At 40.2% G+C, this 27,692-nt stretch overlaps 1 protein-coding gene and 1 long non-coding RNA gene across 3 annotated transcripts in view; both read right to left on the bottom strand.

Moving 5' to 3' along the window:
- Positions 1-2,643: 2,643 nt before the first annotated feature.
- Positions 2,644-27,692, bottom strand: part of LOC310719221 — a 74,138-nt gene continuing 49,089 nt past the window's right edge. The window contains exon 3 of the long non-coding RNA XR_014531386.1: positions 2,644-2,655. This is a non-coding gene — a long non-coding RNA (uncharacterized lncRNA). The remainder of the gene's footprint in view (positions 2,656-27,692) is intronic.
- On the bottom strand, positions 17,078-24,971 carry naga (N-acetylgalactosaminidase, alpha). Of its 2 annotated transcripts, none has more exons than XM_083528081.1 (9): positions 24,703-24,971; positions 22,586-22,742; positions 20,719-20,859; positions 20,088-20,299; positions 19,580-19,674; positions 19,328-19,489; positions 18,493-18,690; positions 18,277-18,417; positions 17,078-18,179 (listed from the first exon to the last, which is right to left on the bottom strand). In XM_083528081.1, exons 2-9 carry the CDS (start codon positions 22,738-22,740, stop codon positions 18,012-18,014), a joined length of 1,272 nt encoding a protein of 423 aa, XP_083384207.1. In that variant the 5' UTR covers positions 22,741-22,742; positions 24,703-24,971; the 3' UTR covers positions 17,078-18,011. The 2 variants fall into 2 exon arrangements, with proteins under 2 accessions (XP_083384207.1, XP_083384208.1); XM_083528082.1 differs by having other exon boundaries at positions 20,719-21,761; positions 21,906-22,742; positions 24,703-24,915.

Genomic DNA, 27,692 nt, shown 5'->3' with positions numbered 1-27,692 from the left:
AACAGTCAAAAATAAAACTGTTAAAGAAGAATTGTAGGGGGTTTATTCAGGACACGTCCTTTGACGCTACTTGCGCTAATATTTTGTAATCGTACTTTTACTTGAGTATGATTTTTCTGTACTTTTTTCCACCACTGCTTTCACCTGGTACACCATTTGGGAGGAATTTTTCAGCCTTGCGCCAATGGTTTTTTTAATTGCCCGCAGATTTACCCGGACCCTCACAAAAAAATGTAATGTAGAACATTGTTTTGGAAATGAGCAATTTTATATATTTTTTTAAACCATTTTTTTTCAGTTACAGATCCTTCTAAACAGAGATAATGTGTGCATTTGCTTCGAACAACACAAAGCCATTGCCTCAAAAAAAAAAAAAGAAACAGAAAGGTAAATATTTGCTTCTGGCTGAAGCAACGGAGTCATGTGAACGGTTTTATCATGCTGAATTTTCCACCCACGAGGATTGCGGCACGACCAGAAAGACTCACAAATGTCTTCATACCTGTGACCACCTGGTCAAAAGGCTATCAAACTTATTGAAGCGCTATCATGTACAAACGCCATTATCAGAACTAGGCTACAATTACGTACATTCCGTTTGCCAGTCTGTTTGCTCGTGTTATATTTTATGTAATTACAAACCATTAGGGCAAAACCTTTATGAGCAAATATTACCTTAAGCTTTTGCTGTGATATGATAGTGTGAATTAAGAGTAGTCCATTAAGAACTTTTCCAGCAATACAAAATGTGGTTCTTAACAAAGTTCTTGCACAAAATGAGCTCTATGAAGTATGCATCGGTTGGAGAAGATCTCGAGGCTTCCTCACCCTACATCAAGTACGGCTACACTAACCTGGATAAATTTCTAAACAACACTGTCGTTTAAAAACGGCGTATCCACACTACCGATTTGAATCGTTTCCCAAAAGTGAGTAATTTCCACCAATTTCCAGGGTGGGCGCCGTCACATGATTAAAAATGCGTCATCGTTTTTGAAAGTGTGGATGTTTTCAAAATATTTTCTCAATGTGAAATGGGATGTTCAAATAGCACATGGCAATCTTATGGTCTGAAGTATAGACAAAAAAACGGTATATATATTCGTATCGGAACATTTTGAAACAGGGCTTCCGGTTCGGTGCACCAAATGCAATCCTTTTACTTTGGGAACATACCGTATTTTTCGGACTATAAGCCGCTACTTTTTTTCCCACGTTTTGAACCCCGTGGCTTAAACAACGAAGCGGTTTATTTATGAATTTTTCCTGGGTTTTTCCCAGTTTCACAAACTTCAAGCCAAAAAACTGAACCCTATAACATTAGACCAATGAAATTTCCGAACGGAAACGAAAAAACGCACCTCACCTGTGTTCTGTGTTCTGCACGGCATCGGGAGAAAAACGTTTTTTCTTAAACGCACAACGATGCCAAAAGATAAACTCTTGAGAGAAATAGTTGTTAAAGGAAGGAGGAAGACAGTGAACAATGACTTTCTTGGTCGGCTACTGTTTAGATACAAGCCGTTGTAACGCGTTGAGTCTGGGTGAAGGGAGAGCTCGCTAACTCCAGTTGCAACAGAAATCATATAAGCACAGACAGGTTTCCAAAACTCGTGCTTTTTTATTTTTCTTGGCAACAGCGTTACGGGTTAGTCAAAGAAACTTAGAAATGAGCACCAGAAAATAATAAGGACATATTCCTCGGTCTTGCACGCATGCAGTTATAGCGGAAAAATGCGGCAGCAGGCTATTCCCAAAATGCCACTCTGCTCTTAAAGGAAGCGCAACATATTTCACCCGTTAAACCGTGTAACAGACACTGTCTTTCATTAAAGCCTGTGTAAACTTCATTAGTTTCAGTGTAGACAAATTCAGTGGGTGCGACTTATATATGGGTGCGATAAATTACAGTAGGTACAATCTGAGTTCTCTTAAGGATGTATTAAGTGGCGCACCACAAGTTTGTTTAGTCTCCGCCTCGTACTTTGAGCACAGTGTCACTGTTATCGTTATTATTCACTTAAAAACACAACAATTCCATGGGTATAAAAAAGAAACTAGAGTTAGCGCAGTGTCACTGTGGCTCCTCGCTACGTACTGGAAATACAATTTGTAGTGCGGTGTACAACTCAGATATTGCACTTCCTGCAATCGCCAACGTTTTTACGAAGGTCTAGCTGTATGGATTTATTTTATGTTCAGATTCAAGAATTTCTTTTCAAAGTAAAAAAATATTTCACATATTGAGGGAGTGAATGAATGAAGGATGGAAGGAATTAAGACATTTGTTAAAGTAGATCATATTTTTTTTAAATGTAATATTAAATTGAATTACATTTTTCCATTCGTTTAATTTTTATTTCTGCCAATTTAATCTATGATTTAATTTAATGAGAAGGAAAAAATGGTATTGCATTGATTTGATTTGTTCTATAATATTTTTCAAATATTATAAAATATAATTTAATAAAGCAAGCATTTTATTTTTAATTGTTTTAAAAATCTATCTATCTATCTATCTATCTATCTATCTATCTATCTATCTATCTATCTATCTATCTATCTATCTATCTATCTATCTATCTATCTATCTATCTATCAGATCATACAGGATTCATTCTGACCACTTGACTTCAGCACACTCCGATTTTTCCACTGCGCAGCCACATTTCCAGGTTGCCACCATGCCGTGCTAACATTCACCATGCTAACGTCATTAAAAGAAATGGAGCAGAAATTATGCGCACCAGAGTGAGGGTTTTCCGTCACGGATCAAAGCGTCCGTGACAAAGTGATTTGTCAAGTTGTGTAACTTTCCACAATCTGCTGTACCATCACGAGTGGGCTTAGCTACGAGACGACGAGATTTACAGATCAGAATGAGCGAAGGCACCAGAGATAAATGTGTTTGGGTGAGCTAGCTGGATGCTAGTCATTGAGTCATTGGAGTAAGGCTGAGGTGAAGTTTGAGGTTTAACTTAATCATATACAGTTGCTTTGGAGCATTCGTCGAGTCCTTCTTAATATTTGCAATATCTTAATATCTGCACTTTTCATCCTGAGGTTGTTCCAGCCCCAGTCACGTCCCACCTCATAAATATTTGTGGACCTTTGAAAAAGTAAATGCCTCCAAACATCCCGAACCATCTAGAAACGTACCAGCGGCAATTGGATCCCACTTCATGTGAATTCTGGACACTGGACGTCTTTGAGTGTTTAAAGGCTCTGGCATGGAGAAGCAGGTGTCGGATCTGTGATGATCTCAGATGTTGAGCTATTTTATGAGTTGCTCAGTAGCTCCTAGTTTTATAACCATAATGACTGTAAAAGACTGTAGAAAGAACATTACTCATAATCACACACTCCAGTGCTCATGTTAGTTCTCACTCTCCAGTGTTTTATGATTTATGATCACATGCTTGATGTCACCCAAATGAGGATGGGTTCCCCTTTTGAGTCTGGTTCCTCTCAAGGTTTCTTTCTCATAACATCTAAGGGAGTTTTTCCTTGCCACAGTTGCCATGGCTACTCATCAGGGATAAATACACATCGTTCACCTTAACTGATTAATTCTGCAAAGCTGCTTTGAGACAATGTCCATTGTTAAAAGCGCAATAGAAATAAACTTGACTTGACTTGACTATATACCCAAAGCTGACTTTCTTCTGAACAGCATCTATGAATTTTAACAGCACAAATATAAACATTACCGTATGTACTGTACCTTGATTGCAAGAGAACTGACAGGATTAACACAATTACTGTACTAGTGTTTGTTCGTTTCCTGCTTCTTTTTTTTTTGTCTTCCAGAAATTGTCATTTGGTGTTTCGCTCTGTCGCTAATCGAAGGTTCACAGGATCCAACTTTGACCCTATTTTAGAGAACCAGTCGTTCGTTGGTTGATCCGATGCCAATCACGTGCTTTACTCACTTATTCATTAGTGACCTTCAAGATTCATCTGCACAATCCATCAATTCAAGACACTTTTATAGATTTTTAAATGTTTAATAAAAATTTAAGCTTCACACATTCTGACAATTGGTTTTCCCATTTTGCATTCACTTATAAACTGATGCTGAGATGTTTCGGGGGTTCAAACTATTCTTTTTTGATCAGCAGACAATTGCACCCAATCGAATGAAACAAATGTAGCAAAGCATTTGCAATTTGTTTAACGATCTCGTTTGTGAACAATGACGAAAAGAATCCCCATTCGGACAGCAATGAGATGTTTGTTGACACAAAGACTTACTTTTGAGAGACGAACGAAGGATTTTGCGAAAAGTGCAACCATTGGGTTGTGCTGTTTGTACAAATTGTTTTGAAAAATGCACTTTCTGGTTTGCAGATATTAAGAAATGACTCAGAAACAACTGAAGAAAAACTTTAATATAAATGTAAAGAAGAGAAACTTCACACATTATGACAACTGGTTTAACATGAACTGATGCTGAGAGGTTTGGGGGTTACAACTATTTAGGGGAGAACCAGGCAAATATAATTTGATCAATACGACATGAACAATAGATAATGAAGGAAACAGCGGACAGTTGAATGAACGTTTGTTCTCGCAGTTTGTTCAAATTGACAAGAAACTGCTTTTATGATGTGTACAAGTGGCATGATGTGAAGGTCGTTTTGAGAATTTTCGTTTGTGATCGGAGAAATGCTCCAAAACAACTGCGAACAACTGTAACTAAGGAAAAAAAGGGATAACACAACCTGAACTGCTCTACCAATTCTACAGTAGACCGCCATTGGATGAATGTATGCGCTAGTCGTTGTGTGGTTTCGGCTCTGCCACAATACAGGACAAGCGCCGATTTCAAAGACCACATAGGTCAGCATAGAATATCTTCAAGACCACCTGTAGTTCCTCCAGGATCTTCACAAATCCCAGTGATGACAATGTCAGTAAACAAGATCCCTTATACCAAAGCTCATAGTCTGTTCAGACTCCTTCTGTCTTCCAGGAGAAAAACAATGATTTACAGACAGAGAGATTCCAAAATAGCTTTTTCTTAGCAACCGCAAAGACTAAAAAATATCTTCCCATAACCGGAATCTGTACCTTTTTACTCCTAAAATACAGTTTTTTCCTATAATAAGTGCAATTCCATAATCCAAGTGCAATATTTTCTCTTTCTGGCTAAACAATCGCTGCACTAAAGCTCGAAAAGCTTCGGTATGAAGGCCAATTCTGATTCTGATCTTTGTAATGACAGAAAAGCAAGTCGTCGCTGACTCCTGCATGGATCTCGTTCGGCCTCTTAGCAACTGACGCACATGCATTAGCACAGAGGCCCCCTGTTTCATTAACTGCAGTTGGTTTAAAGCACCTGGTTAATATTTAGCGGTATGTAGCCGCTATTAGCCAGCCAGGGCTGTGTAGCAGGGAGTGAAGGTCAGCGACGAGTGCCTGAACTTTTTACCGCTAATCGCGTGCTGAAAAACATCGGAGGGCGACATAAATAACACATGCCACGGCTGTAGGAGGCGAGAATAATCGGGGAGGGACGCAAGCACATAAGCTGGAAGAAAAAAAAAAGCAAAAGAAGCATTTCTGCTAAAACTTTTTCGAATTTCAACAGTTTCTTAAAAATATTAGCCTGTGATTCTTCTGTGTGGTTTTTCAGGTCTTCTTGTCTTTTGGCTGTTGAATTATAATTTATAGGGTAAAATATTGTATATATTTATATATTGGTCCAATTGTTTGGAACTTTTAACTAAAAATACTGGATTACATGACTAAAAAGTGTGTTTTGCTGCCCAGGGGTACCTGTGAAAGACCTCAAGAACAACGTTTGGAGAAAAGAAAAAGCAAGTATGATCCCAAACAACTAATACAAGGTTGTTGTTGGTTCTCACAACTACAGGAACATCATGGATGATCAGTTTTTAAAGGAATGTGCTTAATCTATAGAAGAGGAACTTTATCATGCAGCAAGATGGTCACATAAATAAGTACACTGCCAACAGGGGGCATAAGAGGTGATTCGGGGTGAATTTATGACGAGACTAAAAAGGGGAACTCATTTGCAAACAAATAAGGAATGATGTGGCTCAGTGTGTCCAAAACTAAATGTTATTTTACAAATATTGACCTAATTGGCAAAAGTTTGTGGACGCCTGACCAAAAGATCCAGCTGAGATGAGAAAAAGGTTATTATAATTTTCTGTTATAATAACCTTCCCTCTTCTGGGAAGATGTTCCACTAGATTTTGCAGTGGAGATTCAGATTCAAGGATGTGGATGTAGGTGACAATGTAAGGAGGCCTTTGGTACAGTCAACGTTTCAATCATCCCAAAGTTGTTTAAAAGGGTGTAGAGCTTTATAGCAGGAGATCTTTCAACCCATTTAAAGCATATCTTCATGGAGCAGGAGCAGGTTTAGGTCCTCTAGTTCAGGCAAGGGAAACATTTCTATGTGCTAAGAATTGCTGTTCCAATGCTTTTGGACAGGACTGGGAATATCTAGGAATTTAGCCACAGCTTTCTTCGAAAAATTCTATGGCAACAGTAAAAGCAAGCTAAACAGTTTTCCATGTGTACTTTGATATGATATTACAGTGGTGCAATCTTTTATATGCAGAAAAGCCCACGCGGATGGCAACTTGCCTGCAGTTATTTTTACCCTAGCGTTCCATTTGAAGTTTTCTTTTATATATCTTGGCACTAGGGTTAGCCAGGTCACACAGACAGGGATTCTTGATGAAGTGTGTTATGTCCTGGCTTATTAGATGTCTAGCATTGGGAACTGTGTGATCAAACAGCAGTTCTATTTACAGAGAAGGGGGTGGACAGGACAGATCAGTCATCAGGCTCTGTCCTTTACAAAGAATTGTTGGGGACTCTGAGCTTGGAATAGGGAATAGAATCGGGTATAAGAATAACTCCATGTACTTTATGGAATGGCGAAATGAAATATCACTTCGCTTCGAACTTTGGCAAAGTCTAAGTCTTTGGCTAAGTCTTTTGTTTTTGATCTACTGATTGATCCAAACCAAAAACATAGTTAGTTCAAGTATAAGTTTTCAAGCTTTCAAGTTATTTCTAGAGCCCTTTCAACAATGGACATTGTCTCAAAGCAGCTTAACAGAACTTTTCATATAAGTAAATTAGGCCCTGATTAGCAGCATGGGGCGACTGTGGCAACTCCCTTAAATGGTATGAGGAAGAAACTTTGAGATGAACCAGACCCAAAAGTGGGGGAAACCATCCTCATCTGGGTGATATGAAAGGTGTGATTATAAATCTTAAAAAACACTATGAAGACTATTCCAAAGTTTAGGAGTTCCAAAGAGTTTTCTATTCAAGGAACTACAAGATGTCTGGAGTTTTTAATTCTGAAAGAGCATGTAGCGTGGTAGGAGACTGGAGAGATACATGCGAGCTAAACCATTTAGCGTTTTGTAAGTAAGTAGCAATAGTTAGTAGTCGAATCGTAACTTAACAGGTAGCCAGTGTAGGGATGATAAGATTGGGGTTTACATGGTGATATTTTCTCGACCTTGTGAGAACTCTGGCTGCTGCATTCTGGACAAACTGTAGCTTGTTCTAGTAATGCATTACAATAGTCCAGTCTGGAGGTCATGAACGCATGGACGAACTTCTCTGCATCAGATATAAACAGGTTTCTTAGCTTAGCAATATTTCTAAGGTGAAAGAAGCCTGTTTTTGTAATATGGATGATATAATTTTCAAAAGACAAGTTGGTGTTTAAAAATAACTCCCAGGTCTTTTACTGTTGAACTAGTAGTTACAGTACATGCTTCTAAATGCAAGTTGAAATGCTGGAGCTTCTGTGTATTGGTTTTTGGGCCGATGAGCAAAATCTCTGCCTAATCAGAATTTAATAATAAAAAGATATGCGTCATCCAATCTTTTAATTCTTTACACACTCAGTTAACTATTGAGATTACATTTGAGATGTTTCGTCTGGCTTTCATGAGATACATAGCTGGGTATCATCAGCATAACAAAGAACGCTAATCTCATACCTTCTAATAATATTTCTCAAGGGAAGCATGTATATTGTAAAAAGCAGGGGTCCTAGAATTGAACCTTGTGGCACCCTGTAATCTAATTTAATTAGCCTGAATAGTTCTAAATTTAAATCTACAAAATACTAACGATCACACAGTTAGGATTTAAACCAGCTTAATGCCTGTCCCTGAATGCCGATGTAATTCTGTAAGCGATCAAGGAGAAAGTCATGATCTATAGTGTTGCATTCAACATTAAGGTCTAGTAAAAGTAACAGAGAGATGCAGCCTTGACTGAAACTCCTCAAAGATATTGTTTTCCTGTAAGAAGGAGCAGAAGTGGGCAGACACAATTCTAAAATTATTCACATAAACGTAAGGTTAGCATGGATCTGTCTGTATTTATAGAGGCAACCAACACATATACAGCATTTGGCAGAAGCCCTTAAAACTTAGCATCTTACAGCTGAGCACTTAAGGGTTAAGGGCCTTTCTTGAAGGGTTGGGATTTGACCTCGTGACCTTCTTTTTTGGTATACAAAGTTTAAACCCCTGTACCTTTTTTACATTATACATTTTCAGCATTTGAAGAAGAAAAAAAAACCCTATCCAGAGCAACTGAGCACTAAGGGATTTGCTTGAAGGTCTTGGTGCTGGGAATTGACCTCATGACCTTCACTATGGGATCTAAAGTTCTAACCCCCTAAGTCACTATTTCTCACAGGTCAGGTGTCCGAATACTTAGATTTTTGGCATATAGATGTCTTTTTTTCACCGAACACAACTATCCGTGATGATGTTTTGTAGGTCATTCTGTTCGTATCTAATCTCAAGCCTCTTTATCTGTGACTTGGAGAAACCTCCAGCTCGAGGCAATTACCCTGCTGAAGTTCGGGGATTTCTGGCTACGTTTGGAAATAAACAGAACAGCAATCCTTGATTACGCACTAAACCTGTGGACTTCCAATGTGTGTATCATTAATGACTTAAGTGTGATAAGAGACGGAGAGCTTGCAGTTATGAGATCAGTGAAAGTATGAAGATGATGAGGGCTGAAGATCATTGGAGGAATAGTGCATTGTAGGTCTTTTTGTGTTCAATGCTACGTCTTATTGAATGCATTTTAATAAAACATGAGGTATGTAGCATGCTAGCACAGTATACTGTAGAAACACATTGCATTCTGCATTCATTTTTGTTTTTTTCCATGCTATATTCAATTAATTTCAATTTCAATTGATTTAACATTAAGAACAATAAACTTTAGCATTTAGCTGTAGAATAGCAAAGAGTTTAACCTTCTCTCAACTCTTCGCCCAGTAACGCTGAGATTTTTAAACTGAACATCTATTAAATCAATTTGTTTTTTCCCGAAACAACAACAAAAAACCCCATAAGGGTGGTTTCTCTCCCTCTGGATTTACAGAGCCTGTATGCGATCATGTCAAACATCGTATTACAGCCAAAGAAGATTAGAGAGATGAAACAATTTCCTCATTTCCTCAGTGCTTTTGTCCGCGATAAAAGCAAAACAAAGAGCTCATACTTGGCCGAATAACAGATAATGCTTCAGACTTTACGTAAGAAAAACGGCCTTTGTTTTAACTTCTCCAAATGGTTCATCTTGGAAAAAAAAAATTTGATATAATAAAAGATCTTTTCTTGACACATCTCTTACAAAGACCCAAACATATGCTTAACTAATAAAATTTATAGTAGTAATACTGCAGTAATTTCTGCTAAATACTATAAAACTGTTGATGACTGTGTAATAACTGTTTATGACTGAGGAATTACAGCTTAAGGTTTCTTAATTACTGATTAAAACTCAGTATGTACCGCATAATGAATTAACTGCTTAAGAATAAGCCGTAACTGCTTATAAATCAGTAATTACTGCCTAAGACTCTGTAATAACTGCTTATGACTCAATAGTTACTGATTATGAATCAGTAATTACTGCGAAAGACTTAATTACTGGTAACAACTGCTTAAGATAGTAGTTACTGCTTAAGAGACTCTGTAATTATTGCTTAAGATTTCTTAATTACTGCTAAAGACTCAGTAATAACCCCTTATGACTGGGTAAAGACAGCTTATAACTGAATGATTACTGCTTAGGACTCAGTTATTACCGCTTTTGACTGCATAATTACTGCTTATGACTGGGTAATTACTGCTTATAACTGAGTAATTACTGCTTATAACTGGATAATTACTGCTTATGACTGAGTAATTACTGCTTATAACTGGATAATTACTGCTTATGACTGGGTAATTACTGCTTATGACTGAGTAATTACTGCTTATGACTGGATAATTACTGCTTATGACTGGGTAATTACTGCTTATGACTGGGTAATTACTGCTTATGACTGAGTAATTACTGCTTATAACTGGATAATTACAGCTTATAACTAAGTAATTACTGCTTAGGACTCAGTTATTACCGCTTTAGACTGCATAATTACTGCTTATGACTGAGTAATTACTGCTTATGACTGGATAATTACTGCTTATGACTGAGCAATTACTGCTTATGACTGAGTAATTACCGCTTATGACTGGATAATTACTGCTTATGACTGGGCAATTACTGCTTATGACTGGGTAATTACTGCTTATGACTGAGTAATTACTGCTTATGACTGGGTAATTACTGCTTATGACTGGATAATTACTGCTTATGACTGGGTAATTACTGCTTATGACTGGGTAATTACTGCTTATGACTGAGTAATTACTGCTTATGACTGGGTAATTACTGCTTATGACTGGGTAATTACTGCTTATGACTGAGTAATTACTGCTTATGACTGAGTAATTACTGCTTATGACTGGGTAATTACTGCTTATGACTGGATAATTACTGCTTATGACTGGGTAATTACTGCTTATGACTGAGTAATTACTGCTTATGACTGGATAATTACTGCTTATGACTGGGTAATTACTGCTTATGACTGAGTAATTACTGCTTATGACTGGGTAATTACTGCTTATGACTGAGTAATTACTGCTTATGACTGAGTAATTACTGCTTATGACTTATTATTTACCATTAAGGACTGCTTATAACTTATAACTGCTTATAAGTTAATCAAGATATTGTGTACATGTGACTATTCATTGCTTGGAATAAGATGCATAGAATAGAATTCATTGTGAAAGCATTTCAGATCATTTCCTCGTTGCGACAAAACCCAAATACTGAAATAAATTAGCAAAGAATATTTGAATTATTTATTTGATTTTGATTAGCAGTAACAGTAATCGTAGTTTTATGCTCATTGTGGAAACACAGGATTATTTTAAAGCCCCATCTCACTCACACACAATAATGAGAATCTTGACATTTCCACAGGTTTTACTTTTATCAGGACAAAAGTATCAGGACCCCTGACATTTTCTACAAATCTCCCCAAATTCAAGAGGAACTTATTAGAAGAGAAAATGAGGACTTGGTGTGGGACAGGTTTCAAAAAAGTGCGTACAGATCTTATGCTCAGGTGGCCACCAACTTTTTGCTATTGCACCCTGACACCCCGACTGATTTTGCACGTCTCGGAGCAAACAGTATCAAACTAGTAATGCTGGTTTTATTTTGAGAAGGAGGCCAGGTTGCCCTGAACTTGAAGCTAGCAACACACACACACACACGCACACACATAAATTGGCATACATTGTTCTTGTTTGACATCAGTGACAAAACACGAAATGACCCATGAATCATAAGCAAGCCACCTCCCATAGTCATTTATTACTTCAGTGTGTGCACAAACTGTACAGGCCGAGCTTTCGCTAAAAGGCGAATAAGCCTGCTTTACATTAACTTCACGTTAATGTCGCCTTTCTTTCTTTCTCTCCCCCCTCCACACACACACACACACACACACACACACACACACACACACACACACACACACACACACACACAGGCATCTGACTGTCTGGCAGCGTGCACGGCTCAGCTGAGCACTTCGGCAACGTGCGATTTGCCATGTCCGCTGTTGCTACGGAAACCAGCTTTACAATAGAACAGTAGGAGAATTGGACTTTACACTCGGGCCTACAGCGGCCACTGCTGGTCAGAAAGTGCACTCGGGAATAGCAAAAGACAAACTTGATGGTCAAAAGTTTGTGGACACCTGTGCATAAGAGTTTGTTTTTCACACTGAGACTCCATTCGCTGTCTAATAATGAGACTAAAAGACCGTAAAGAACTGGTCATTAGAGGTGCAGTCAGCATCTGATCTTCCACTCCAACCCAAACTGGATCTGCCAAACCGGGACCAGTGGCTCTGCTAGTTGTAGTAAATGGAATATTGCATTTTACACAATTATGTGCTCCAAAATAGTATGAAGAAAGAAAAAAAAAAAAAAAAACGTGGAAAAGTCCGCCGTCCCAATACTTTTGCCCACAATCAAGATTCAGTCACACAACTGCAAGTAGTCACGTAGATTTCTAAAACCGTGCCCCCCATTCATTCGGAAAAATACGACTTCTGTCCGAAAAGGTCATGAGTTTACATCCCAGCACCTCCGAGCCGTCACTGCCGGGCTCCGGGGTTCGGCCCTCGACCTCTTTTTGTCCTATAAATGAGATCATTGTTTGTCAGAAAAATATATTTCTATGTAATGCTTTATTCCGGGATTAATATTTCATCCGTACGCTGAAAAATCTCGTCCTCCTGCTCTGCTTCCCCCCCCAAATATTCACACGATCCTTTATTTTTTATTTTTTTGGTAACATAATATTTGGGTGCGCCCAAGGACAACCTTTTGTCAAGCGTTACCGCGTACCTGCACGTAGGAAAAGCGGCACGGGGATTCTAGAGACCTCTTTTAGCACATTACAGCAGATTATATATCAAAAAGAGGGGAAAAAAAAAAAATAATTAAAAAAAAGAGGGGGAGAAGCTCAAGTTCTGTCTCCACCACTGAGAGACTGAACTCAATATATAAAAATATATAGATGAACATACACAGTTTGGTCAAAATTATTGGGACACCTGACTTTCCCAGCAATTTGTGGTTCTGAAATTATGGGATGTAGTGGAAGATCTTGAGTTTCCTGCTTATAGAGCTCTAAATCCTACACCTCTGGGCTGAATTTTACTGCACCCCAGACCTCCTCAGCTCACCTACATCACTTTAATTACACCATTATACCCAAATGAGCTACAAATCTCCATCAAATCGAGTGGAACATCTTCTTAAACCTGCGATTATAAGAGCAAATGTGGAACGTTTATAAAACAGTCTCATAGTCAGGTGTCCAGTCATAACAATTAGACATGTTTGGCTTAAAAAAGATTTCTTTTTCAAGAGCATGACCCTCGTTACCAACGTTATTGTGTCCCCCAGGAGACTTGTTGTATGTAATGCACATGAATTGTACTCGGAAAATTGGAATCCTTTCTCCCTTTTCACTGTGCAGCACGCCTGAATTTGAAAAATCTCACGCGCGTACTACAAGCTAGTCGGCTGAACCAGTCGTTTTTCCGAAGGCGCATAAACATATAACCCCCCGATACGACGCAACCGTCGTGGGCATGCCGAAACGCTAAAGTCAACACTATAGGGCCATAAATTACGACTCGGTGCGCTCGTGCACCGAACGGCTTTGATGTGTTTGTTCAGCGATCACGCGAGCCAAAGCCTACAGTAACAGCCGCTTAATTTCAGATCATTTCGAACACAATGATTCATTCACCCACTGGAGGAGCATTAATATAAAAAAAAAAAGAAGAAAAAAAAAGATCCTTGCTTAGACTTGCCTTCATACAGTACCACCAGGAACCTGGTTGTGGGAAAGAAAAAAAAAAAAAAAAGAAGGTAATCTTTTCTTGACGGAAGAGATTTACAGTGGGTTTTTTTATTTATTTTTATTTTGGAACGGAGCGGAAATTCCCAATCGTCTTTCTTTCGATTTTTATGGGCCATAGTTTGTAGGCACCTGCGCGGGAAAAAAAAAAAAAACACTAATCGTCTCCACTACATTTGGAGATCTGTGCCGTTCGCATTCATCCCCCTTGGATAGGGTTCGGAGAACGAGATCTTCCACATCTGACCCTCACCTCCTTAGAGATGGTGGTTTGTGCACAGGTGCATTGTTATGCTGGGACAGTCCTCTAGGCGCCCTCTAGGTGTCAGGAAAATAATTACACGTGGCTGGAAAAGCCGGAAAAATCTTCACTGTTAGCATAGGGTTTTTTTTTTTACAAAAAGATTTTAAACACTTAATAAAAAACACACGCGTGTGTGTGACACGCCTGCAAATATTAACTGCACTGTATGAGGTAAGGGGTTATTTACATAGCCGTGACCTACAAACTCAAGGGCGTTCGCGGCCACGTACACCCACGCAAACACATTTAGTCTGAAATCTGCAGCATGATTGGAGTAGCAACTGTGTCTCTGCAGCTGTGCAGGCCTACGTGAGCCTTGGCATGAACACACTCCGCCTTCACTCCTGCGGTCTCTCCCTCTCTCCCTCTATCTCTCTCTCTCTCTCTTTTCTCTCTCCCGCCTTTATTAACTCTGTCCGTTTCCCACCCTATGTTTTTTGGCTCAGTCTAAATCCTCTGCTTACTGCCTACAGCTTTTTTTCTCTCTCTCTCTCTCTCTCTCTCTCTCTCTCTCTCTCTCTCTCTCTCTCTCTCTCTCTCTCTCTCTCTTCACACACACACACACACACACACACACACACCACAGTCTCACACACTCTCTCTCTCTCTCTCTCTCTCTCTCTCTCTCTCTCTCTCTCTCTCTCTCTCTCTCTTTCCGCTTCTCCCTCCCTCCCGTCATCTCGTTCCATAGACCTTGACAAATGAACGATCACGTCACGTTTGTTTCTTAACAGATATCGGAGACTTGTGAATAGGCGGCTAAGAGACAAAAGTGAGACCAGTTCGCTTCCTTTCTCTTTCTTTCTTTCTTTCTCTCACACTTACTCACACTCTTTCTCTCTCTCACACACACACACACACACACACACACACACACACACACACACACACACACACACACACACACACACACACACACAATGGCAATGCTAAAAAATAAGTCTTTTTTCTCTCTCTCTCGTTCTCAAATCCAAATATAACAAATAGAGGAACTAGGGATCAACTTATTGAGACTGTTTCTGTCTCCATTTGTCTCTCTATGTTTCCTTTTCTCTGTCTCTCTCTTCATCTCTCGGTCTCCAACACTTACTCTGTCTCCCACTATCTCTCTGTCTACAACTCTTTCTCTTTCTCCTACTGTCTCTCTCTGTATCCCTCTATCTCTTTCTGTCTTTATCTGTCTCTCTTTCTCTGTGTCTTTCTTTGTCTCCTACTGTCTCTCTCTGTATCCCTCGATCTCTCTGTCTCTATTTGTCTCTCTCTTCATCTCTCTGTTTACAACTCTCCCTCTGTCTCTCTCTGTATCCCTCTTTGTCTCCCACTGTCTCTCACTGTATCCCTCAATCTCTCTCTGTCTCTATTTGTCTCTCTCTTCATCTCTCTGTCTCCAACTCTCCCTCTGTCTCCCACTGTCTCTCTCTCTGTATCCCTCTATCTCTTTGTCTTTATCTGTCTCTCTCTCTCTCTGTGTCTTTCTTTGTCTCCCACTGTCTCTCTCTGTATTCCTCGATCTCTCTCTGTCTCTATTTGTCTCTCTCTTCATCTCTGTCATGCACTGTTTTTGTTTCTTATTGTCTCTCTGTGTCTCTATTTGTCTCTCTCTCCATCTCTGTCTCCAACTCTCCCTCTGTCTCTCTCTGTATCCCTCTATCTCTTTCTGTCTTTATCTGTCTCTCTCTCTCTGTGTGTCTTTCTTTGTCTCCCACTGTCTCTCTATGTGTCTCACTGTCTCTCTCTCTTTGTTTTTCTTTGTCTCTCTTTGCCTCTCAATCTCTGTTTCTTTTTGTATTTCTGTGTCTCACTCTCTCTATCTCTCTCGCTCTGTGTCTTTTAATCTTCCCGTTTCTCTTCATCTCCCTCTCTCTCTTCGTTCTTCCTGTCTCCCTTCATTGTTTTCTGTCTCTCTTCATCTCTCTCTCTCTGTCTTTCTTTATATCGCTCCGTCTCTCTTTATATCGTGCCGTCTCTCTTTATATCGCGCTGTCTCTCTTTATATCGCGCCGTCTCTCTTTATATCGCGCCGTCTCTCTTTATATCGCGCCGTCTCTCTTTATATCGCGCCGTCTCTCTGCCTCCTTCTGTCTCCCTCTGTCTCTCTGTTTATAAAACTCTTCATGAACCTAATGACAGTGAACTAAAACAGAGAAAAAAGAAAGAAATGGCACTAAATCAAGGTTCACCTGATACCTCTCTCTCTCTCTCTCTCTCTCTCTCTCTCTCTCTCTCTCTCTCTCTCTCACACACACACACACACACACACACACACACACACACCAATCTGACTCCCTCTGCTACACACACACACACAAGGCTTGTACATGTAGTTGATCATGTAGGCATACCGCAGGCATATACATGATCACTGACACGCACACACACTTGCGCACGCACACACACATGCGCGCGCGCGCACACACACACACAGTCAATAAATAACAGTACAAAGACATACAAAAGAGGTCAAGGAAGAAGTGTTGCATGGATACTGTACTGTGCGTGTGTGTACACATATATACATATACACATTATTGTATTTTTTTTTTTACACACACACACACACACACACACACACACACACACACACACACACACACACACACACACACAATATACAGTTTAAATATAAATAGGTTTGTAAGTCAAGACAGAAAACTTTTTTCCTGTGTTAATTTCAAACACAGATCCCTCGATCATTCTTTCCAGAACATTGGAAACTCACACATTTGAGATCTATCGCCCTCTAGCGGTCTAATTGCAAATCACATTTACTGCCCTTACAAAGAAGCTCCAAACAAATATACCATATGCAATACGTGGTTTTTGGGCAAAAAAATATAAATGTAATGTAATATACTAATTATGTATTTATACATTAATCAACATATATTATAATATATGAATAAATAATGTTATATTTTGCATAGAGTTTTGGGTCGAATAAAAACAGTCGTCTGTAAATTTTTTTTTTTTTTATTAGTATTTTCTTTTTATTCGAGACAAAATCAACTGATTGCTGTCCGGGATTGAGTGCTGAGAAACTCGATGTGTCAATCAAAAGACACAATTGGCAAGAAAAACTAGTAAAAATCTCATTCAGTTCAGTTGATTGTAAACAATATCTAAAAGTCCCTGAGCATAAAAGATCATTCGAAAGCACCAGACGTCCTCCTCCTTCTCCACTTTCTTCTCCTCCTCCGCAGTGTTGTGATTCACGCTGAACTTTGTTCAGGATCACGTAAAAAGCCGCGACCGAAAAATGTGCAAGATGTAACGGAAGCTTTTTAACGCTTTAAAACAAATTGGTCAGAAAACGAAAACGAAACAAACTAAAGTTATTATGGGATGTCGTTTGATTTTGATTTGTTTAAATGTTTAACCCGGGGGTAAAAAAAAATAAATAAAAAAAATGTTCGGTGTTGGTGAGCTGTGTGGAGCGATAGTTTGTGGACACCTGAGCATAAGATTTGTATGGACTCTTAAAATGAGCTCCTTCTGGGAAGATGTTCTACTGGATTTTGTGGAGATTTCTCGCTCGTTCAGCCACAGGGTGAACGAGCGAACGAAGCTGTTCGATAGGGTCTGTTACTCTGGATCTTTCACGCCATCGCATGTACAGTATAGGTGTCCCAATACTTTTGGCTCGGATTTTTACGTTTCAGCTCTAGTTTTTTCCCTTTTGTGCTCAGAGAGTCTCAGGAGTCTCCTTAGGTTCGTTCTTGCTCATGGTCCTGACCAGGAATTTGTCCTGAAGACGTTTAAAAGCTTCAAGCCGATCCATAATGTACACGCGATACTTAAAAACAAACTTAAAAACGAGCGACGCTGTTAAAAAAAAGTATCGGATAAAAAAAAAAAAAACGTTAGAAGAGAAGAAGAGAAGACGTTGACTCGTTTACATGAGGAAAGGATCGTCGTGGTTGGTGTTCACGTGACGGAATTTGGGACGATCGGCTGCAGGCACGACGTACCACATGACCACTCCGGAGGGATTGATGGACACGACGAACTCGGTGGTGTCCTTCAGGGAAGAAATTCTCTTCTCCATGAACACGTTGTACACCTGAAAGAAAGGGGAAAGAGAGAACGAGCGTTCCTACTCATCACCTAGTCTGGCGTCACAGGAGCGCAAAGATCGTTCAAGCCGACAAAAAACGTACCTCATAGCTGCCAGGGGTGTAGTCGAGCACCTTGAGAGACGTCTTATAACGGTACGGCATGTCCGTTCTCCGGCTGAAGAACACCAGGGCGCTGGCTTTATTCGACAGAGGGCGCCAGAACACCTCGATACCGTAGCTCTCCTGGGAGACGCACAGAAAAACAGGTCAGCAAAAGGGACTTTTCGCTACGTCATCGAATCACCTTCTTGACCGTACCTTGATCAGACGTCTGCCTTGGATGCCCAAAGGGTCCTGGTTGATCGCGATGGCGACTTTGTTCTGCAGGATGGCCCGTGCGCCACTGTTCAGAGTCCTCAGGTCGTTCGACATGAAAAGAGGAGCGGCCATGATGGCCCACAAAGCCATCTGAGAGCGAGACTGTTCCACGCTGAGGCCGAAATCGCCGATGACCAGCTGCAAGGTTGAGATCATGAGATCAACATTCCACATTGTGTCCACATTCCGCTCTGATAATAACCTCCATTCTTCCCACATCCAATTCATCCAAAAGGTGTTCTATAGCTTTATAGCGGCGCACGCATTTAGAATGATCCAGAAATGGCGGCAGAATCTATTTCAACTTATTTTAAAAGACTCGTTTGTGATTTAGGAGGCAGCTGTCCATGGTGCTTAAGGTACCAGCACAATGACACCCTCAGCCGATCACAGTCATCGATAAAATCCTAAATAAATATCGAGATGTCGTTTTTTTTTTTTTTTGGTATCGCGTTCCCCTAGTGGACTGGAAGATCTCCTGCTAGAGATCCATCCGCCCTTTATTAACACCCGTGTGGCTGAAGGAGCTACAAATCTCGTGCAAAATCCAACGTCTTCTCAAAAGAGCAGGGGTTATTAGACAAGGAAAATGTTATGCTCGGATGTCCACAAACCTTTGTGCTTATACCGTACTAGCATGAGGACATGTTTTCCACAAAGACTCTGGATGAGCTTATCTACTCAATGCTATAAAAACCTCTGATAAGATCAGCACCAGCATTAACCTTGACCTTTAAATTATGACTCTAAAGCACGATACATTGCGACTCCCTACCATGTCAGGATCATTCCATCGTCCCGGTCCAGCGGCAGGCTGCAGGATATCCTGGTGCTCCGTAAACCAGTCCAGGATGTTTAAGATGCTCTCCCACGAATCCTCGATGTCGCCGTAATTGCGCCACAGGTTACAGATCTCGCCAAGCAGAGTGTAATTGACCTGGCCAGGAGGAAATCGATGATGCTGATATCGCATAGGAAATTGATAGCGATTGTTTAATGTGTTTCAATTCTCTGGTTGTGCACTCACTTTAGGAGGAAGTCCACCCTGGTAGGCAGGCCAGCTGCAGGAGTAGCCGATCGGACGGCCAGTAGCATTCAGGGCTTTGGACATGAGTGGGTAGCCTGTTAAAGAGAATATAACGCCAATAACAGAAACAGACGCAACCCGGAAAAACTATCAGTATGGATTTTTCTTTCACTGTTGATGAATCCGCAAAACCGATTAATCAGTCGCCCTCTAGTATCATGTGCTAGTAAATGAATTTTTATATATTTATGAGCGTCTGATGTCGACCTTCAACTGTTTAAATATGATATTTCATTAAAATTCATATGGAATTGAAGCTCAGTTCTATAGCAGGCGACTGAAAATCTTCGACTGTAACACATATAAGACCGTATGTGTATGGAGCTGGCTTTGGCTCTACGAACAGATGTTCAGAACAGATCCTGAAATACCCAAATGTCCATCTTTTTTCCTGCATAAGTACCTCGTTTCCCCCCTCCTCCTCCTCGTTTTCACATCCCTGACTCACCCTGCTCCTGGTAAGTAGCGTTGGAGTAGCAGCCGTCCAATTTAAGCATGTCGATTCCCCAATCGGCAAAGGTCTGAGCATCGATCTCTATTGTGTCTAGGGTCGTCCCGGGGTATCCCGCACACGTGTACGTTCCCAAATCGCCATAAATACCCAGTTTGAGCCCGCGGTCGTGAACGTAGTTCGCCAGGTTCGGAATGCCTCTTGGGAACCTGTTGGGAAGAAAGAAATAAAACAAAAATTTACATTGAGGTTAAATAAATATGTTCAGGCAAACTGTATCTAAGGATTCTTTTTATTGGGCCACAAATTCACTACATGGCAAAAGTATCGGGACTTTTGGGTTTTTCTCCAAACTTGGAGAACGGATTCTCCTTTCACTTGAACTACGAGACTTAAACCTGTTACTGCATTACACAGCCAGCTCCATGAAGAAATAAAGGTTGGAGTGGAAGATCTTGAAGAAGAGTGGATGTTATTATAAAAGCAAAAGTGGACTGTATTTGGAATGGGATTTTTCAGAAAGGTTTTTTAAATTCATTTTATTACTGATATTCGGTTCATCATCATAACGGCGTTATTATTAAAATGGCAAGAGAGTTATTTTTTTTAACAAAATAAGCTACAGTGCCTCTTCGGATCCGCTTGCAGTCGTCCTTGAGCATCTCTTTTCTTTAAAGCCCAGCAGTCATCGATGTTAATATAAACATAACCGAGCTCCCTCCAGCCGTCCTCATACAGTCGGTCAGCCATGTCTCTGAAGAGCACCTCGCTAGACCAAAAAACAAAACAAAACAAAAAAGACAGACAAAGTAGTTACTCCTGTATATTAAACAAGCTCTATGAAGATGGATGTTGGTGTGAAGGTTGGACCAGAAGAACCTCCTCAAACCTCCCTGACCTCCTCAACACTAATGAATACTTTTGAGATGACCTGGAACACTAATTGGACTCCAATTGGACCCCAGACCTCTTGGTGATCTCACTAATGCTAATGCACCTAAAAAATCTACATAGCCACGCCCCCAAATCTAATGGAAGATGTTCAAAATATATAAACCGAGGTGAAACTTCAATACAGGTACCTGTGCAATCGTTATACTGTTACACAACATCCTGATGCCTTTTCAATAAAGGGTTTGCATGTGAATCCGTCCACACCCTTAATATTTCATTTAGCCTTGTTAATGCCAGAACTGTGTAAACCTGTTCAGCATGACCAAACACCATCAGAGCAACAATTCAATCACAAGGACACACTATAATAACAGTGACATCCACTGCAACACTGCGCCATTTAAACGTCTTACATACAGACAATACATCAACTTAGAATAATTACCATGAGCCATGTGTGTATGCATGTCTGCCCATCTGCATTTATGTCTGCCTGTCCGTCTGTATTTATGTCTGCCTGTCCGTCTGTATTTATGTCTGCTTGTCCGAATGCCAATCTGTATTTATGTCTGCCTGTCTGTCTGCCCATCTGTATTTATGTCTGCCTGTCTGTATTTATGTCTGCCTGTCTGCCCATCTGTATTTATGTCTGCCTGTCTTCCCATCTGTATTTATGTCTGCCTGTCTGTCTGCCCATCTGTATTTATGTCTGCCTGTCTGTCTGCCCATCTGCTTTTATGTCTGCCTGTCCATGTGTATTTATGTCTGTCTGTCCACCTGTACTCATGTCTGCTTGTCTGTTGGTTCAAATGCCCATCTGTATTTATGCCCACCTGTCTGTCTGTCCGTCTGTATTTATGTCTGTCTGTCTATCTGTATTTATGCCCACCTGTCTGTCTGTCCATCTGTATTTATGCCTACCTGTCCATCTTCCAAACTGTATTTATGTCTGCCTGTCTGTCTGTCCATCTGCCCGTCTGTATTTATGTATGCCTGTCCATATGTATTTATGTCTGCCTGTCCATCTGTCCATCTGCCCGTCTATATTTATGTATGCCTGTCTGCCTTTCCATATGTATTTTTGTCTGCCTGTCTGTCTGTCCATCTGCCCCTCTATATTTATGTATGCCTGTCCATATGTATTTATGTCTTCCTGTCCATCTGCCCGTCTGTATTTATGTCTGCCTGTCCGTCTGTCCATCTGCTCATCGTATTTGATGTTTGCCTGTCTGTCCATTTGTACATCTGTCTGCCTGTCCGTCTGTTCATCTGTCCGACTATATTTATGTCTGCCTGTCTGTCTGCCCATCTGTATTTATTTCTGCCTGTCCGTCTGCCCGTCCATTTATTTGTCTGTCTGCTAGTCTGTTCATCTGTCTGTCTGAAATCCTAGTTAGTGTGACATCTCAAGAACAATTGATTGAAAGTTTGCAGGATCTATTGAGAATTATCACTTTAACCAGCAGATAAACTGATTAAATTTCTTAATTGATTTAAACAGGATTGAGGTCATAGCAAGATCGAATCTCAAAAATAGTTTTTCTTCCTCTTTGATTGAATAATAGTTTAAAGGTCTCGTAACAGAATGCCTGAACACTCACCTAATGCAGTTTTTAGGATCGTTGTCACAGTCAATATCGCAGCGGTATCGTTCCCATGCCAGCCAGCCCATGGGTGGGGTCTTCATCAGCCCATTGTCCAGAGCCTGGACGGCCGTAGAGAGGGCCAGCAAAAAAATCACAGCCGTTCGCTGCATGTCTGAAAAAAAAGGAACTTCTTGCTAAGATCTTCATGTACTACCATGTAAACTTAGTTGAACCAATAATCCTAGGTAGAAGTTCCCCTTTTCCACGAGAACTAGATTCCCAAACAGTGTTCAAAGCAAGCTCCATGAAGACATGGCTGTTGGTGTGGAAGACCTGGAATGTCCTGCATAAAGCCATGACCTCCTGAACCCCACTGAACAGCTTTTGGGATGAACTGGAACATCAACTAAACCTCAGACATTCTCACCATCAGACTCTGTGAGTGTGATGGACATGTCTCAACATACACTATATAGACAAGTCTGTGGACACCTAACCATATGACTGATACATGCTTTTGGATTCATGTTTCTTGGTTTAATCCAAAGATGTTCAATACAGCTTAGAGGTCTATAGAAAGCCACTGAAGATCCCCCACTCCATCCAACGGAAAGCATATTTTTATGGAGTTTGCAAGGGAAAATTTCATCCAATACATTTGTGGTAACAGTTTGTGGAAGTTTCTATGAGTACGAGTGTTGATTAAGTTTGATGAACACGACCTTGTGCAGTATCTGATACAACGATAGCCATGAAGCTCTTTCATAAAGTGATACTCAGCGAAACTTCAGCATAACGGCTTTGTCCTTGCATGACCGTATGACGCCATGTGACTCCTCACCTGACGACTCCAGATGTAAAAAAAACACGATTGAAATGTACAGAAAAGCAGGGCTTGAACACGTGAACCAAAAATTATTTACACAAATGAGAAGACGACCCAGACATTGTTTTCCAAACAAATCCATTCTTCCCATGCCCTATTGTCAACATGTTATGTCCTGTCAGGATGATCATATGATTTATCTGAGGTATTTTTATTGCCTTATGAGTCCATGACACAGTTGCATGAATTAGCCAGCATTGCATTGTCGTTCTGATGTCCAGGGGCGGAGCTTAGGGTGGTCACGCCCAAAGTTAACTGAAGTTTGGCAGCTCCATTGGCCACCGCAGTCGCAATAGCATTTTCAGTTGGTTTAGTTTTCCTCAGATAGTGAATATTTTTCGTTCAGCGATCCACCCCAAGGTCTCCAGTCACATCAATAGCGAGCACCAAAAAACACCCTAAACACCCCATAAACCCAGACGTCGCTAATGCAATAGATTGTCTGATATTTAAACATTTGTACAGCATTTTTGATCTTCGTATACGAGGGGGGTAACGATACGCAAAAATCGGTACGTTTTTTGGTTCACGGTTCGCTTCATTTTGGTACAGTCAGCGGGGAGAAATGCAAAATTGCTTAGTCGTCTTTTTATTAACGCGGTTTATTATTCGCAACGTTTGCGTTGTTAAAAATTTTTAAACCATTTGAAATAAAACGGCTGCTTGGTTAAATAACGGATCAAATATTTTATAGTCTTAAAATAAAATATATTTTATATATTTTTTTTTAATAAATAAAAATGATTATATTGATTCGGGTGACCAGAGTGAATTAACCCCAGTGTTCCAATACTTTTGTACACTGTTGTTCCTTACTGCTGATTGGACAAAAAGATGTTCTCCAACTTCCTATGGATGGAACAGAAGACTAGAAGAAGATTCTTTTAATAAACCAGTGTTATTGAGGATCTTCACCTTCATCATCATCATCATCATCATCACCACTTTCTTACACACACACACACACACACACACACACACACACACACACACGTAAAGGTATCACGATCAGTCTATATTTTATGCCTATTTGTTGAGATCGAACCATGTGGGGGTTTTTTTACCAAAAAAAAAAAAAAGGAAAGACCAGGAGAGCGACCTTGAAACCCGGAAGTGACGTTTCTTTTGCTAAAAAAAAAATAAACAATTCTGCAATTCCTTGCTAATCTAATTGTATATTGTAGTTGTGTTTTCTCTATAGTAAGTGATCACACCCGGTATAGTGTCCCGTGCACTCGGTACTCACCGGAATCCAACGCTGAACTTCCGGAAACGAGATTTCTGCAATGAAACAGTTGAAGCTTTCTGAATCTGAGAATTAAAGCAAACCTACCGCTGATCCCTAAAGCAAACAGGTCGTGTTGAATGATTGTGGCTTTACAGAGCGGTTGTGAGAGATTGAATCATGTGGACGCGTTTGTGTGTGTCATGTGCCTCAAAAGTCAGCTGACTGCTGACCAGGGCTGTGTTTCAATCACCCGACCCTACCTGCTCCAAGTGTCTTACATAGTCAGCGCGCCCTGACGACATCTAGTGGGCAAAGATGTGTATTGCAGGAGTACTGTTTAAAACAGGTGCACGCTGTACGATTTTGACCACCATTTGAGGGATTCAGAAAATCCTTGGATTCCTATAATCTTAGACCAAAATCTGTAGTTTTTGATCACTGGATTCTCATGTTTCCAAGTAGCTGATTAATGGTCAATTGCGATCATTTTTTATCTACAGTACAGACCAAAAGTTTGGACACACCTTCTCATTCAAAGAGTTTTCTTTATTTTCATGACTATGAAGTCACACTGAAGGCATCAAGGGCTATTTGACCAAGAAGGAGAGTGATGGGGTGCCGCGCCAGATGACCTGGCCTCCACAGTCACCGGACCTGAACCCAATCGAGATGGTTTAGGGGTGAGCTGGACCGCAGAGTGAAGGCAAAAGGGCCAACAAGTGCCAAGCATCTCTCGGGGAACTCCTTCAAGACTGTTGGAAGACCATTTCAGGTGACTACCTCTTGAAGCTCATCAAGAGAATGCCAAGAGTGTGCAAAGCAGTAATCAAAGCAAAAGGTGGCTACTTTGAAGAACCTAGAATATGACATTTTTCAGTTGTTTCACACTTTTTTGTTATGTATTTAATTCCATATATAATTCCACATGTGTTAATTCATAGTTTTGATGCCTTCAGTGTGAATCTACAATTTTCATAGTCATGAAAATAAAGAAAACTCTTTGAATGAGAAGGTGTGTCCGAACTTTTGGTCTGTACTGTACATCTACACTCTTCTTCTTCTTCTTTCGGCTTCTTCAATTAGGGGTTGCCACAGCGGATCATCCGTCTCCATACCCCCCTGTCCTCTACATCTTCCTCTTTTAACCCAACTACCTGCATGTTTTCCCTCACCACATCCATAAACCTCCTCCTTGGTCTTCCTCTTTTCCTCCTTCCTGGTTGCTCCATCCTCAGCATTCTGCTACTGATATACTCCATGTCCCTCCTCTGAACATGTCCAAACCATCTCAATCTCACCTCCCTCACCTTGTCTCCAAAACGACCTACATGCTCTGTCACTCTAATAAACTCGTTTCTAATCCTGTCCATCATCGTCACTCCCAACGAAAACCTCAATATCTATCTTCAGCTCTGCTATACCTCCAACTCCACCTCCTGTCTTTTACTCAAAGCCACTGTCTCTAAACCATACATCTACACTAATCCGAATAAATTAGTAAAACGGACTCTTAAAGTATTAAGATTAACATTGGATTTGCTGAAACTTTGTGTGTTATGGCCCCTTTAAGCATATACTGTACCAAATGCTGTTAAGTGAGAAAGCTTTCAAAAATAGAAGTGTTCGTAATTAATTTTTATCAATTAACAAGAAAAATGAACAGAAGAGAAATCCTGTGACCACCAGAAAAAAAGGCAAAAACTATTACTTCAAGGACTTCTTATTTTTCTCGACACTACAGAGAAGTTCTTAATGACATTGGCTGTATGTTTGGGGCCAATGTCTTGCTGCAGAATCAATTTGGGGTGAGATGCCTCCATGATTAATTATTAATCATTAATCTTCTCATTAATCCTGACCAAATCTTCAAATACATTTGCAAAAACGCTGCCTCGAACTTATAGGAAACCTCCACCATGCTTCACTGTCTTCTGTAGACACTCATTATTGTGCCGCTGTCCAGTACATTAGCAAAAACCTGCCTCCTTCTTCAGCCTTCTTCAGATTATGGCCCATTCAGAAAACGTACTGCCATTTTTCTGTCCCGAGTTCCCATGCTTTCGGGCATAGTGTAGTCACTTTTCCTTGTTTGTATGTCAAAGGTATGTATTTATGGCCACAAGTCTTTCAGGAAGACCACTTCTGGCCAGACGTTTGTACTCCAGACAGTAGATGGGTGTACCTAAGTCCACACAGTACCACTGTTATACCAGTTACTGATTTCGATTCATGCCAGTGAATCAGATCTTTTGATTCCATTTTTTTTAAAATGATAGAGTGACTTGTTCATTCATCTGTTCCATGACTATCTGTGGTTTCCCCACCTCTCCTTCTTGCTTGAGCTGTGATCCCCCACCGAACAAGTGGAGTCATTTCGGACTGTAATTAATATCAACAGCTACATTGGCTCAGGACCGCAGTTTGCATGAATGTTTCTGCATTTAACTGTCCATCAATGAACCTAAATGATGATAGAACTGTAATGAATGGACATTCGTTGTCACCCAGATGAGGATGGGTTCCCCTTTTGAGTCTGATTCCTCTCAAGGTTTTTTCCTCATACCATCTCAGGGAGTTTTTCTTTGCCACAGTCGTCACCTGCTTGCTCATTAGGGACAAACTTATAAGAAATAAACGTGTCATTATCCATTGCAGCTTTATAACCTGTTTATCTCTGTAAAGCTGGTTTGGGACAATGTCCATTGTTAAAAGTGCTGAGGGGGCGCAGTCTCCTGAGAAAACTGTATTAGTTTACTGACTGTTGCATGCTTGCAGGTTATTTGTTTTTAGACCAAATATAAATACTGTACCAAATATTAACATTGACTTTCTCCGGTGTTCAAATACTTATTTGCAGCTGTATCATACAAATAAAAAGTTAAAAAATCATACATTGTGATTTCTGGATTTTTTTTTTTAGATCATGTCTCTCACAGTGGACATGCACCTACGATGACAATTTCAGACCCCTTGATGATTTTTAAGTGTGAGAACTTGCAAAATAGCAG

The sequence above is a fragment of the Silurus aristotelis genome (genome assembly GCF_946808225.1).
Source record: "Silurus aristotelis genome assembly, chromosome: 24".
Lineage (NCBI taxonomy): Eukaryota > Metazoa > Chordata > Actinopteri > Siluriformes > Siluridae > Silurus > Silurus aristotelis.
The sequence above is the reverse complement of the archived record's forward strand: the minus strand, read 5'-3'. Positions and strand labels throughout refer to the sequence as shown.

Excerpts from the sequence above, each read along its gene's own strand:
- naga (XM_083528081.1), bottom strand. The coding sequence starts at position 22,740 with ATGCAGCGAACGGCTGTGATTTTTTTGCTGGCCCTCTCTACGGCCGTC. Across the intron at positions 20,860-22,585 it reads GATCCTAAAAACTGCATTAG|CGAGGTGCTCTTCAGAGACA; the intron begins GTGAGTGTTCAG and ends TTTTTGGTCTAG. Across the intron at positions 20,300-20,718 it reads CTGCAAGCGGATCCGAAGAG|GTTCCCAAGAGGCATTCCGA; the intron begins GCACTGTAGCTT and ends TCTTCCCAACAG.